This window comes from Passer domesticus, chromosome 19 (genome assembly GCF_036417665.1).
Source record: "Passer domesticus isolate bPasDom1 chromosome 19, bPasDom1.hap1, whole genome shotgun sequence".
Lineage (NCBI taxonomy): Eukaryota > Metazoa > Chordata > Aves > Passeriformes > Passeridae > Passer > Passer domesticus.
This window is the reverse complement of record NC_087492.1, coordinates 305,005-318,102: the sequence shown is the minus strand read 5'-3', so window position 1 is coordinate 318,102 and position 13,098 is coordinate 305,005. Positions and strand designations below refer to the sequence as shown.

The window sequence follows — 13,098 nt, the reverse complement described above, 5'->3', positions numbered from 1 at the left end:
CTCTGAAGAGAGGCGCTTGCTGAAAATGCTGTCATTAGCAGGGGGACTCTGCATGGGGAGTGCAGAACTCAGCCTCAGAACCCGCTGAGAATTACTCTGACAGGCACTCTACATATTGCATTTTGGCTTGGATTGAGTGACTCATGCAAGGCCATAATTAGGGTCTCATTGTTTTGAAATACAGCAAGCAGGAGATGATTAGGGATTTTCAACAGAGGATTTGTTTCTGGTTTGGTATTTCCTGGATGTTATCCTAAGGTCCCTGCTGGGGCTCTCAGCAGCCTGGCCCTGGGCTGTCCTGGGCACTGGGCAGGCTGTGGCAGCCCATGGATGGTGCTGGTGGCTGGATGTGGTGCTGGGGAGCAGCCTGTGGCTGTGCAGGACACCATGGAACAAGGTGCTAGTCACGCCCCAGGGACCCTGTGGATGGAGCTGGAGGTGGCAGGGGAGTGGACAGGCAGGGAAATTGGGCTGTCAGCAGATGCACCCTGTGTTTTGTAGACCCAAGAGGAGGAGCTGTTTGGCAATAATGAAGAAAGCACCGCCTTCAAGAACTTCTTAAGTTTTCTGGGAGACACCATAACTCTCCAGGACTTCAAAGGGTAAGTTAAATAAAAAGGATGATTTTACAAATACATTAACAAGAGACCATGTCATATGTAAAAATATCTCCGTGTGAGAACAGAAGTCATCTCGCTCATGAGCGGGATGTGCGGAGCAGAAGCAAATATAGTTTTGGCTTGTTTTTCAAAGCTGGGGGAGTTAAAAAAAAATTGGAGCTGCCAAGAGAGAAAAATTTCTTTTCCTGCATTTTGAGGTTGTGATAAAATCTGGCTATATTCAGCCATAGATGGAAGCAGTCTGTGGCAATGTGCTGTGCCCGGTGTCATGGCTCAGCCACGGGTGCCTCCAGGGCAGTCCCTGCAGCAGCCACAGTGCAGGCAGGGACCCCACTGCTGGTGAGGGATGGTGGGGCCATGGCTCGTGCCCATGGCTGTGGGCAGCCCTGGCTGACCAGCTCTGCTTTAGGTGCACCCTGTATTTCAGGCTGGTGACAGTGATGGCTGGTTACAGCACATGACGCACGGTTTGTTCTTTCCCATTTGCTCGCTGCTAGATAAAGATAAATGAGCTGGGCTGTTCCATCAGCCTGTCCCCTGACAGCCGCTGGTGCTCTCTGTGAAGCTTTCAATTAACATCTCTTCGTTTCTCTCTGCCTTTCCCTTGATCTCCAGTTTTCGAGGAGGCCTGGATGTCAGCCATGGGCAGACGGGAGTGGAGTCTGTGTACACGGTGTTCAGGGACAGGGAGATAATGTTTCATGTCTCTACAAAGCTGCCTTTTACCGAAGGAGACACACAACAAGTAAGAGAGATGTGGTTGCTTGCACAGAAGGGTCTGAGTGGGGATGCCCTGGCGCTGCCCTGCCCCGTGCTGTGGCCCTGCTGAGCCCTGGCACCCTGGCAAGTGGCTGCTTGGCTCCCCAGCACGGGGCTGGCACTTGCTGCTGCAGGAGCAGAGCTGCCTGCTTTTACTGACCCAATATTCTCCCTTTTGGTTTAGCTCCAGAGGAAGAGGCACATTGGCAATGACATCGTGGCGATTATCTTCCAAGAGGAGAACACGCCATTCGTGCCAGACATGATTGCCTCCAACTTCCTGCATGCCTACATCGTGGTGCAGGTGGAGAACCCCGAGGCAGAAAATGCAGCGTACAAGGTGAGGGCAGTCCCTGTGTCACCCACCCAGTTTTGCTTCAGCATCTTTTGACAAGGGCCTGGAGTGACAGGACAAGGGGGAATGGCTTCCCACTTGTAGGGTTAGATTAGAGATTAGGAGGAAATTCTTCCATGTGAGGGTGGTGAGGCCCTGGCACAGGTTGCCCAGGGCATTTACCCTGTGTTCAGTGATGCAGTCAGTGTGGGGACTCATGCCTGTGTGCTGGGCACACACACGTGTGCACACAGGTGTGTTATGTGTGTGCTGTGACATAATGTGTGTGTATACAGACATCAGTGCATAAAATACATGTTTGTAAAACAGCTCGTTTGTTAAAGAGTTTTGATGGTCCTCAACATTTGAATGTGCCTTGGAACAGTCTGGCATGGTGTAGGTGGCATAAACCCTGTTATCCTGCTGCTCCCGTGGGAATAACCTGTCTCTTGACTCCTCAGGTGTCAGTCACAGCCCGGGAAGATGTTCCCTCCTTTGGCCCACCCCTGCCGAGCCCGCCGGTGTTCCAGAAGGTAGGGGCTGAGAGGGAACCATGTTCCAGGCTGTAAAAAGAGTAGATGTGCATGTCCAAGGTGTTTCCAAGTTGGGAAAACAGGACTTCTGGAACTGACCTGCATTAATTTTGGTTTCCATTGCGGCCCCTGGTGTTTGCGGTAGGGTGAGTGGCCCTGCACCGCTGCATGGCATTACTTGAGCAAGGTGGCAGCAGCAGCTCTGGTGCTGAGGGGCTGTGTTGGTGCAGGCGAGCACCTCAAACCCTCCTGGGGCTTTCCACCAGTGCTTCCACGTCTGGAGGGACTGCCAGGTGCTGCAAGCTTGGGTTTGGGTTGGTACAGCTGTATACCAGAGATACAGAGAGTCCTAAAGTGGTGGGTGTTTTCTTGGTTCTGTCCCCGCAGAGCCCCGAGTTCCGGGAGTTCCTGCTGACCAAGCTCATCAACGCTGAGAACGCCTGCTGCAAGTCTGACAAGTTTGCAAAGCTGGAGGTAACGCTGCCCACGTGTCCCTGCCTGGAGCAGCTCTGGGGAGTTGTCCCACTGCTCCTCCGAGCCGCCTTTCCCTGCTGAACCGGGTCAGTGCTCGCAGGGAGGGAGCGTGGTGACCGTGGGGTGGCACAGGCTGCTGCCATGGTTCCGTGCCACTGCTGCTCCCTGGAGCCTGGCTGAGCCCTGGTGTGCCCTGCAGCACCAGGCAGGGCTGCTGCCATGGATCCGTGCCACTGCTGCTCCCTGGAGCCTGGCTGAGCCCTGGTCTCTCCCGCAGGACCGGACACGGGCTGCCCTGCTGGACAACCTTCACGACGAGCTGCACGGGCACACACAGGCCATGCTGGGGCTGGGGCCCGAGGAGGACAAGCTGGAGAATGGGGGACATGGAGGCTTTCTGGAGTCTTTCAAGGTAAGGCCCTGCCCTTTCCAACAGCACAGCTAAAATGCACCTGGGGTTGGCAGAGTCCGTGTTGGGGGACAAGAGATGTCCCCTGAGGGTAGGGTGGCAGGAGGAGGTGGGGGCTGCTGCCACCACTGCCTGCTCAGCCTGCCAAGTGCCCAAGCTGGCTCCAGTGGGAGCAAGCAAAAGCTGGCACGTTGCATTGTTGGTGAGTGTCCCCAGTGGAGTGACTTCTCCATAGTTCCTGAGCACCTCTCTGCCAGTGTGTGCAGCACTTTGTGTCCCCAGAGGGGTCTCAGTTCAGGCCCACTCCCATGCCATGGAGTGTGTGTTGAGGTTAAGCAGAGATGTTCTGGCACACTTGGTGTGTGCCAGCAGACAGACCGTGCTCTCTTGGCGTTGCAGGGAGTGCTGGGGTGGGAGGTGAGCCCCCTGCTCCGTGCGGGGCGCCTCGGGCCCGCGCTGCTGGGCTGCCTGCTGGCTTACGTCCTGCACCGCGCGCTCTCGGAGTGACGGGGGAGCACACACGGCAAGGAGGGCTGCGGGGGCGCACACCTGGGCCCCTATCCTCTGTCCTATATCCTTCTTGCCCCTACGACCCAGCCTCCAGACCCATCCCCTTGGCCATCGAGCGGGGGACCAGTTCTCAGAGGCGAGCAGAGCTCAGTTCTGCTGGGCTCTGAGTGAGTGAGAGGTGCCTTTGCCTCTTCCATGGGGAAAGGAGCCACTCCTCAGGGCTGGGGTGTTGGGGAACCCCACAGAGTTCCACAGCCCTGGACAGGAGCCTGCAGAGTGTGAGTGCCTGTGGCTGCTGCTTTGCAGCAAAGCAACTGATCATTTTTAAGAACAACATCAAATTGTATATGAATGCTGCTGACCCCAATAAATTCAGTCTGATGGACTCTTGCTTGCTGTTCATTATTGCATGGGCAGGAGGGGCTGTTGGGGCTGTGGTTTTCAGCACTGCAGGCTTGGTGAGAGCTCGGGGCTGCAGCCTCCTCTCACCCTGGTGCAGATCCACCCGTGGCTCCACGACCCCAGAGCCAGCAGCAAACAGCCTGCATGCTGCAGAGGCAGTGCTGGCACGTCGGGAATTTGGCCTGCCATGGCTCATTTACTCTTTAGCCTGAGCTGGGATTCAGCCATGGCTGAGGGAATAGCTGAGAGGAGAATGGAGAAGGTTGCTGATGTGAAGAGTGAGGGAAGGGATGTGGGGAAATGAAGATCCATGGGAGCAGGGAGAGCCTGTGGCTGCCATGGGGCCAGTGCTGACAGCTCAGCTCCAGTCCCTTCCAGAGGTGGATAGACCAAACCAGAAGCCACAGCAGCAATTCAGGCTAGATGTATTCTCAAGCAGTAGCTTGCTGAAGAGCAGAAGCACTTTGATGTGGCTGTGAAGCCTCCAGCTCAGGGGCTGTTTTGGGACAGGCTGGAGAGGTGCAGGAGAGGAGCAAGAGAGGCAGGAGAGGATCTGTCCTCTCTGAGTCCAGGCAGAATTGTGGAGGGTGTGCACACAGACATGGCTTATGGCTTAGCTGTGGCCCCCACTCCTGCCGTGGGTCTGGGAGGTTGGCCAGGCAGGAGGCAGGGCTCGGGGCTTGTGTCTGTGTCTCCTGGTCCCAGAGATGGAGTCCTTGATATCACAGAGCCGTGGGGGGAAATCTGATCTTGTGATGGCTGTGGGGCTCCCCAGGGGCAGCCCATGCTCAGCTGCACTGCCAGGGCTGCTGTCACCAGTCGTGCTGCTGCTGGGGGGTGCTTGCTCTCCCTTGTGCCTGGGGAAGACCTGAAGCTGGGGAGGAGCTGTGGGGACAGCACCTCTGGGTGGTGCTGACCTGCTGTCCCCTGTGCCACAGAGAGCCATCCGCGTGCGCAGCCACTCCATGGAGACGATGGTGGGCAGCCAGAAGAAGCACCATGGCAGTGGCATCCCCGGCAGCCTCAGCGGGGGCATCGCCCACAACAGCGGCGAGGTGACCAAGACCACCTTCTCGGTGAGCACCTCCACGTGTCCCTCTGTCCCTCTGTCCCCCTGTCCCACTGCCCCTTCCTCTTCCCAGCCCTCCACAGCCCGACAGGTCGCTGCGTTCCCCTGATGCAGCTTGGCAGTCCCCTGCATGGGCAGCGAGGGTCAGGGTGAGGGGGACACCTGAGCAGGCTGTGCACTTGGATGCCTTGTTCAAGTTGGGCTCGTTTTGTGGAAGAACCAAAGATAAGCTTCCTGGGTTTTGGCCCCAAAGTAAAAGGAATAGAAGTTCTGGCATTATGGGGTTTTTAGATGCGCAGGCAGTGCAGTTCCTGGCAGGATGTTTAGCCTCTGACGTCCCAGGAGAGAGCTGTGCTCTCAATCCAGATTGTTCTCTGCTCTCAGCCCCCTGTCCCAGCTGTTGCTGCCAAGAACCAGTCCAGGAGCCCCATCAAGCGCCGCTCAGGGCTGTTCCCCCGCCTGCACACGACATCGGAGAGCCAGGCGGAGAGCAGGACACGGTGGTAAGTTTGTGGTGGTGCCTACAGAGCTCTGCCACTTTCACAGTGTATAGTTGGTGTTAGGTGGTACGATGTGACCATCCTTTTTAAGTCTCTTGTTTCTTTGTGCCCTCAGTGACAGTGTTTCTGGAGCCCAGAAGACACCAGATTTAGGACATTCTTCCCAAGAGATGAAATCTGAAACCTCATCCAACCCCAGCTCCCCTGAAATATGCCCCAACAAAGACAGGTGAGCCTGGAGGAGCCCATCCTCCTTCCACCACAGCTCAGCAGACGTCAAGGAATCTGTCAAACAAAACCATATCTAAATAAGTTTGATATTAAGGGAGAAAAGATTCTGGTGATTCTTGAGCACAGCTCCCTTTTGGTCTTCACGAAGAAGAGCAGAGAGCAGCGTTTGGCCGAGGTTGCCCCAGTCCTCAGGACACAGGAGCTGCTGTGCCTGCTCCTCCCTGCCAAGGCGAAGCCAGCTCGGCCCAGGCTTTCCTGCTGGGCACCCACCCCATGCCTTGTCCCACGCCTTTGGAAGTGGTTGTGTGCTGAAGCACCCCAAAAGGTCCATCCCTGCGGCAGCACTTTGCTCCGGGGGTGTGCAGGAGGCCCGTCCCCCTGTCACAGTCCAAGGGACACGCTTCCCTGGTGACAGCCACGCGCCCTTCCTTCCGTTCCGCCTCTCTCCAGGCCTTTTATCAAGCTGAAAGAGAACGGGCGCTCGAACATCTCCCGTTCCTCCTCCAGCACCAGCAGCTTCAGCAGCACGGCGGGCGAGAGCGAGACCCTGGAGGAGTACGACAGCGTGGTGGGTACCAACCCTCCCCAGGCAGGCTCCCCACTGCCCTGGGCTCCCTGCTGCTGCCAGAGCCCCGGGCTCTGAGGGGGATGTGCCTGCCAGCCCCCAGCGCTGCCTCACTGCAGATGGGGACAGGCTGAGCCCATCTCGGGGTGTGGGGAGGAGGAGGAGGAGGGCTGGAGTGCCTGGCAGGACATCGGGGGGTTGTGGCTGCCCCATCCCTGGAGGTGTCCAAGGCCAGGCTGGACGGGGCTGGGAGCAGCCTGGACTAGTGGAGGTGTCACTGCCCATGGCAGGGAGGGTCTGATTAGGTGGTCTTTAAGGTCCCTTCCAAACCAAGAACCCAAACCTGTGATTCCGTGGCACCCCAGTGAGCCCTGGAGTGCTCTGGGCACTGCTCGCTCTGCCCAGCCAGGAGCTGCAGTGGGCACGGGGGCACTGGGGAATTGGCAGGGTGTGGGGGAAGACCTGACTGCAGGAAAAGCCTTGTCCTGTCTCTGTGAGCAGGGAAGCCAGCCCTCCACCGCCTCCCCGTTCAAGCAGGACGTGTTTGTCTACAGCGCTTCGCCCGGCAGCGAGAGCCCCGGCGCGGCGGCCACGGCCACCCCTGTCATCATGAGCAGGAGCCCCACCGGTGGGTGACAGCCACCGGCTCTGCCTCTCGCTCCTGTGGCGGTGGGCTGGGATGGAGGAGCCCCCTGCCAGCCTTGTGGGGGTCCCAGGAGCAGCAGCCGTGCTCCCCCTGGCAGGACAGGCACCACGGGGTGTGGGGCAGCCCCATCTGACTGGGCTGGTCTGCAGAGATGGCCCCACGTGCTGTAGTTCTGCACTTCCATGGGGGTTTGTTTCCCTTCCCAATTAGAGTGCAGAGGTGGCTCTTGCTGTGGCTTTGTTCCCTCTGTCTCCCCGACAGGCGTGTGCAGTAGTCCTGGAAACTCTGTCTCCAGAGGCTGAGCCATGACACACAATTACTTCATCAACACTCAGCTTCCCGTGGTCTTGGCTCCGTTCCTCTCCTGCCAGCCTGCTCAGCAGCTCCATCCCTTTCAGTGGGACGATTTGCACAGTGAGGTGCAGCTCTAGAGGGCCAAGCAGGCAGGAAAAGCTCTGTGCTGGCCCATCCTGTGCAGGGAGCGGGGGGATGGCCACAGAGGGCCTGCCACAGGGCAGCAGCCTCCACGTGGAGACACACTGTCAGCTGAGGAGCTGTTTTTGAAACAGCCAGGAAGCACAAATCCACCCAAACAGCTCTGTGACTGGCAAAATGGGACCATGGAGTGCAGGCAGGATTTCTGTGTCTCAGCACCCCACAGGTCCTCCTCCTTCCTTCACTAGTGATTTTCTGAACCCTTAAACCAGCCCCTTTTAATGCTTGAAGTGTTTATTTTGTATTTTTCCTGCCAAGAACATGAAAATCCACCCATACATTATATGGATCAGTCATTCCTTGTAGCCTTTTCAGTGGCATTTCCAGGAGAAAGACTGTGAAATGTAATTAAGCCTCAATTTGTTCCATTGCAAACACTTAATGTACAGCTTTTGCCAAACATTCAGCCAAGGCAGACTAAATATTGGTAGCACTCCTGACAGCCTATTAAAGTGCCTAGCTGGGCGAGTGCAGCCAGTACTACAGCAAATATTTTTGTTCACAGTTTATTATTTTTGTTCTTTGTTTGTCCTCTCCCTCTAGCAGATCTGAAGAACAGGAATTCTCCGAGGTCCAACCTGAAGTTCCGCTTTGACAAGCTCAGCCACGGCAGCTCCAGCATGGTGGGTGCCAGGGCTCTCCCTGCTGGGGTGCTGAGCACCGTGTCCTCCCTGCCTGGCCTGGGGCTCTGGGCTCTGGGGGTGGCCCTGGGGCCTGAGGGAGAAAAGGGAAGGGATTTTGTGACTTCTTGCCCCTTTGTTTGCAACTCATGCCATGTTCTGTTCTTTCACACAGAGCCACTAGCAGGAGGGAGTCATGAACTTGTCACAGGTGAGTGTTGGCATGCTTTGTTTTGTGCAAAGGGCTGTTTGGGGGCCAGCTGTGTCCAGGCTTGTTATTGCTTGTGGGATCCATCCTGTACCTTAGAACACCTGAGTGCTGCTGTGGGTGAGGGAGGGAGAGGGCAGGGATGCATGGGAGCTCTGCACCCTGCAGTGCTGCTGTTCCTTTCTGCAGCTCCTGCTGCTGCTGCTGCTCCAGGGCCAGGCGCCCCAGCCCAGCAGGCTGCACTTTTCCCAGTTAACCCCTGTCACACACTGATGCCCAGCTCCAGGTTTGCTGTGCTGTGCTCTGGGCACTGGGGTGGAAAGGCAGTGCAGGCCCTTACCCATTCCAAAAATCCAAGGGGAAATGGAAGATACACGAGATGGATTTCATGGGCAGAGGTAAAGGGAACTCAGTGGGATTTACCTGGGTTCCTTCTGTTCTGTGGCTGTCATTAGGAAGATCCAAACTGAGCAGAAGAGCCCACAGGACTTGAAATGAAAGAAAGTTACATTTCTGAAAGCATGGGTCTCAAAGAGCTGGGATTTTCACCCAGTCACTGGGTTTCCCTCTCCCACAAGCTGGGAGTGATGGTTGGCCTGGCATTTTGGTGAAGGGCACTGCTGTGGCCTCAGCTCCCTCCCTGGACAGGTGCTTCACAGCCAGCACCTCAGGGCTGGGAATATTCTCCTTCCACTCCTGACTTTTATCCTTTTCTTCTTTGCACAGAATGTTTCAACAAAGGGAAAAATTTTCAACACCCCCTGGGACCACGCACGCCCCGGCCGTGGGCAGCGAGGTGCCCTTGCTGCTACACCAGAAAAGAGCTCTCACCTTGCCACAGTCCTGTCCTGACAGGGACCAGCCAGCTTGTCACCCGGTGTCCCCTGTCCAGCACACCTCTGCTGCAGGAGGGGACGTGTCCCTGGCTGTGCTGCACGCCTGGCAGGGCCGTGTCCCCTCCTGGGGCTCTGCTGGGTCACCTGTGCTTGCCCAGATGTGCTGCAGCTGCTGGGCACCATCCATTCCCCCCGCCCCTGGGTTTCCTGGCAGCTCCTTTTGGGCAGAGGGGCAGCAGGAGGGACCTCCACATAGTTGAGGTCCCTCCATGCTTTATTTGCAGTTATCAGTGGGGAAACAGGGTTTATGTTTGTTTTTTGAAGGGTGGGGGTCAGGCCAAAGTTGGGTGTTAGTGGCTCTGGGGCAGTTTGCCCTCCACCATCGTTTGCTGTTGTTCTTCTCTGGGGACAATGGGGCAAAACCTCCCTGGGGGGTCCTGGGCAGCTCTCCCTGGAGTGGGGTCTGCAGTGTCTCTCCAGCCATCCCCCAGCTCCTGCCCACACCCCAAAACCTTGGGGCAGAGGCAGCCCCTCGCTGCAAGCTTGCTCAGTTTCTTGCACAAGAGGCAGGTGAGTGACAGCTGGGGACAGCAGCCAGCTCATCCTCCTTGGCAGGTTCATCCTCCCTGCTTTGTCCCTGCCTGACACTGAGCACAGGCCTGGGAAAGGTGACCCAAAGCTAAAGCTGTGCTGTATTACAGCTTTAGCTTTTCTAAGTACTAGAACAGGAACCAGAGGGGATTTACCTGGTGGGCTCTGCTTTGCCCTATGGCTTGGATCACCACGCAGGCAAATGCATAAAACTGGTGATTTGTGAGGCATTAGGCTGCTGCAGCCCTAACAGAGTCTCTCCTGCTGCTTTTGAGCCAGCTCTTGTTATTCTGAAAGGATTATAGATTCTGCAAGGTAACCTTCCCATAATGCCCTTTCCCAGAAAATACCTCTCTCAACATGCCAAGAAATCCTTTTGCTCTTTTATGGAACTTCGTGTGAAGTTTCCTGAAGCCTGTCTGTAAATTTCACATTGCTCATAGATTTCCCTTTCCCATTTTCTGGAAGACAGGCCATGATGCTGCAGAGATATTCCCCCTGTCCCCCCAGCCTGTGACCTTTGGGCACCCTCATGAAATCAGGTTCTCAGTCTCAAGTGAGCACAGTTCTTCAAGTTTGTGATTCCTACTGAACACAGGACTTTGAGTGCCAAAGCCACCAGTGGATGCTCCAGGAGGCACAAAGCACCTGACAGCCTGTTTCAGGAGGCAGGGCCAGAGCTGTGCTCTGGAGCTGCTGTGCCTGCTCCTGCTCCCCTCTCTCTGGGCAAGTGCTTCTAGGATTCACCATCACTGCCCTTCTCTGTGTCATCCCTGGCCAGAGACGAGGCAGGGCCAGCAGCACGAGCTGTGCTCCCCTGCTGCTGCAGGGAGGTGCTCCCCAAGAGCCTTACCCAGTTCACACAGGTGCTGTGCTCCTGCTGGAACCAGTCCATGAGGGAAGGCTGTAGCTGTGATGGGAGAGGAACCAGGTTAAAGAACAGTTGTGAAAAGGCAGGGAACAGTTTCATCAGCCCCATGTGCTGTGTAGGATTAGTAAATACCAATAACTCCCATGGGGATGCTCCCTCCTGCTCCCAGCATTCCAATGGAGTTTAAGCCTTGAGGTTGTGTGGAAGAGAAGCATGCAGAGTGCTCAGCCCAGCCTGTAGCTGTAGGTGTCTCAGGATCACACACTTTGCTGTTCAGCACTGTCTGATGATGCTTCAGTAGCACTTTCAAACCCACCCCCGATTCTCCTCTTGGAAGCTTTGGTCTGATTGCCTGAGGCTGCACAGTGAAACACTGACTGGTGCAATTGCTCCCAGGGTCTGCTCTGGGTTTGCTTTTTCCTCAGAAGTCACTCGGTTCTGTAGATGTTGTCATTCCTGTGGGTGTTGATCTCCGTGAGATCTTTCAGCAGATGATGCAGTGGCTACTGTCAGCTGGTTTGCCATTTTTGGTTGTTTTGTTGCCTTTTTTTAATATTTTTTTTCACTTGAAACTGTGTCTTTCCTTTTTGACCTGGGTTGATTTGGGAATTATTCGAGTGGGGCTAACAGGCAGAGCAGTGTGAAGCCTCGGGAGGGTTGCAGTGCTCTGGGCTGGGCTCTCCTGCCAGCCCGGGCAGCGGCGGGGCCGGGGTCTGGCCGAGCTGTGCCAGCGGCTCCTGCGGGGCATTTCCAGCAGGAATCCCTCGCCCGAGGCCGAAACGCGCTGTGCACCTTCCCAGCAGCTGGGTCTGGCTGCTCTGCTCGGCCCTGCAGCCCCGGCCGGCCCCGAGTGCCCTGGGCTGTCCCAGGCTCAGCAGGGCTGCTCTTACAGCCCGGGACTTCTGCACTTCCAGCAGCCAGGGGAGGTGTTCCTGTACATATTTTGCAAAATGTTTTGTGCTTATAAGTGACACGTACACATCTATACATATATGAAAGGGATATATATATATATATGTATAAAATATATATATTTATATATATAAAGGAAAGGATACTTAACTGACACTAGAATTACTGGGCAGTGCATTTTCCTTTCTGATTCCACTGTTTCCATGCACACAACTTTGCCCTCCTCAGAAGTGACATGGCAGAGGGAGCAGAGGGGCTCAGAAACGCCTTAGGGGGGCGGTGGGGAAGCCCCCGGTGCGGAGGGGTCCCTGTGGCTGGGGGTGCTCCCCTGTGCCGGGTTCGGGTCCTGGCTTGGCTCCGGTGCAGCTGCACATCTGGTGCCGCTGGCCCCGAGTCCTTGTGCGGGGCGAGCCGGGACCTTCCCCAGCGGCATCACCTCCACCAGGGGCTGGCAGAGCCCTGTCCTGGGCTGTGTGTCCCTGTCCCGGGCTGTGTGCCCCTGTCCCGGGCTGTGTGTCCCTGTCCCGGCTGGCAGAGCCCTGTCCCGGGCTGTGTGTCCCTGTCCCGGGCTGTGTGTCCCTGTCCCGGGCTGTGTGCCCCTGTCCCGGGCTGTGTGTCCCTGTCCCGGCTGGCAGAGCCCTGTCCCGGGCTGTGTGCCCCTGTCCCGGGCTGTGTGTCCCTGTCCTGGGCTGGCTCTTCCCTCCAGGAGAGCTCTTGGCACGTACTCGCATCTCCTCGGAACCCCGCAGAGCCAAAGCACAACGCGGAATTGCTTTTTCCGAGGGAAGCAGGGCATCCTAAGCACAAACTCCGTTTCTCCCCAGAGTTCTGAGGGTTTTCAGGAAGGGCAGGCGGTGTTTCTGCCGCCGAGGGGCCGTGCCTGGCGCTGGCATCGCTCGGCTGTGCCCGGTGCCCCGAGCCCGGGCAGAGCCCGGCGCCGCTGCAGGACCCGCTGCTCCCCTGCCCCGGCCCCAGCATGCTCCCATGCATCCGTGAATGCAGCACTGCGGCTGTCCTGCTGAGGGAATGCTGGATTTGCAGCAGGGAATGTGAGAGAGTTTATAGGGCGAAAGTAAATCTTGAAGAAATGTATCTGACAAAGTTTATTTTTGATGTAGAGAGGCAGTGCTTTGTAGTTTCTGGTGACCTATGTTTGTTGTAAATAATGTATATTTAATTTATTGCTATGGTAGCAGATTGTTATGTATAAAACGAGAGGTTCACAAATGTATATTTTGTTGCTTAAATGTGTCTTTGCAAAATTCACAATAAATAACATATTTTGTGTCCATATACGTGCTCTGTGTGTGTGGCAATGTAGTGACAGCTTTAGAGGAGCTTTTTGGGAACTTGCCTTTGAAAACCAGGTGAGGGCACGGAGCTGGGCAGTGGGAGCCTGGGGGAGCTCCTGTGATATCAAATACTCCAGCAGGGGAATATTGGAGCACAGCGACCTGTAAATGCTGGAATCTCTGCTGGTGCTCCCAGCTCGGGGCTGGAGCAACGCAGGAGG

The 13,098-nt window shown here is 56.3% G+C and overlaps 1 protein-coding gene across 16 annotated transcripts in view; it reads left to right on the top strand.

Annotated features, from left to right (window-relative positions):
- The window catches only part of RAP1GAP2 (RAP1 GTPase activating protein 2), a 73,884-nt gene extending 61,006 nt beyond the window's left edge, over window positions 1-12,878 (top strand). For 12 of the 16 annotated variants that reach the window (XM_064394251.1, XM_064394252.1, XM_064394243.1 and 9 more), the window contains 14 exons: window positions 502-602; window positions 1,236-1,365; window positions 1,564-1,719; window positions 2,175-2,246; window positions 2,634-2,720; window positions 2,998-3,132; window positions 4,980-5,117; window positions 5,495-5,613; window positions 5,726-5,839; window positions 6,292-6,409; window positions 6,908-7,034; window positions 8,091-8,170; window positions 8,343-8,378; window positions 9,102-12,878. In XM_064394251.1, the coding sequence (XP_064250321.1) occupies window positions 502-602; window positions 1,236-1,365; window positions 1,564-1,719; window positions 2,175-2,246; window positions 2,634-2,720; window positions 2,998-3,132; window positions 4,980-5,117; window positions 5,495-5,613; window positions 5,726-5,839; window positions 6,292-6,409; window positions 6,908-7,034; window positions 8,091-8,170; window positions 8,343-8,351 (1,386 nt within the window). In that variant the 3' untranslated portion in view covers window positions 8,352-8,378; window positions 9,102-12,878. The remainder of the gene's footprint in view (window positions 1-501; window positions 603-1,235; window positions 1,366-1,563; window positions 1,720-2,174; window positions 2,247-2,633; window positions 2,721-2,997; window positions 3,133-4,979; window positions 5,118-5,494; window positions 5,614-5,725; window positions 5,840-6,291; window positions 6,410-6,907; window positions 7,035-8,090; window positions 8,171-8,342; window positions 8,379-9,101) is intronic. The other 4 variants (XM_064394256.1, XM_064394246.1, XM_064394241.1 and 1 more) reach the window with 2 other exon arrangements.
- Window positions 12,879-13,098: the final 220 nt, after the last annotated feature.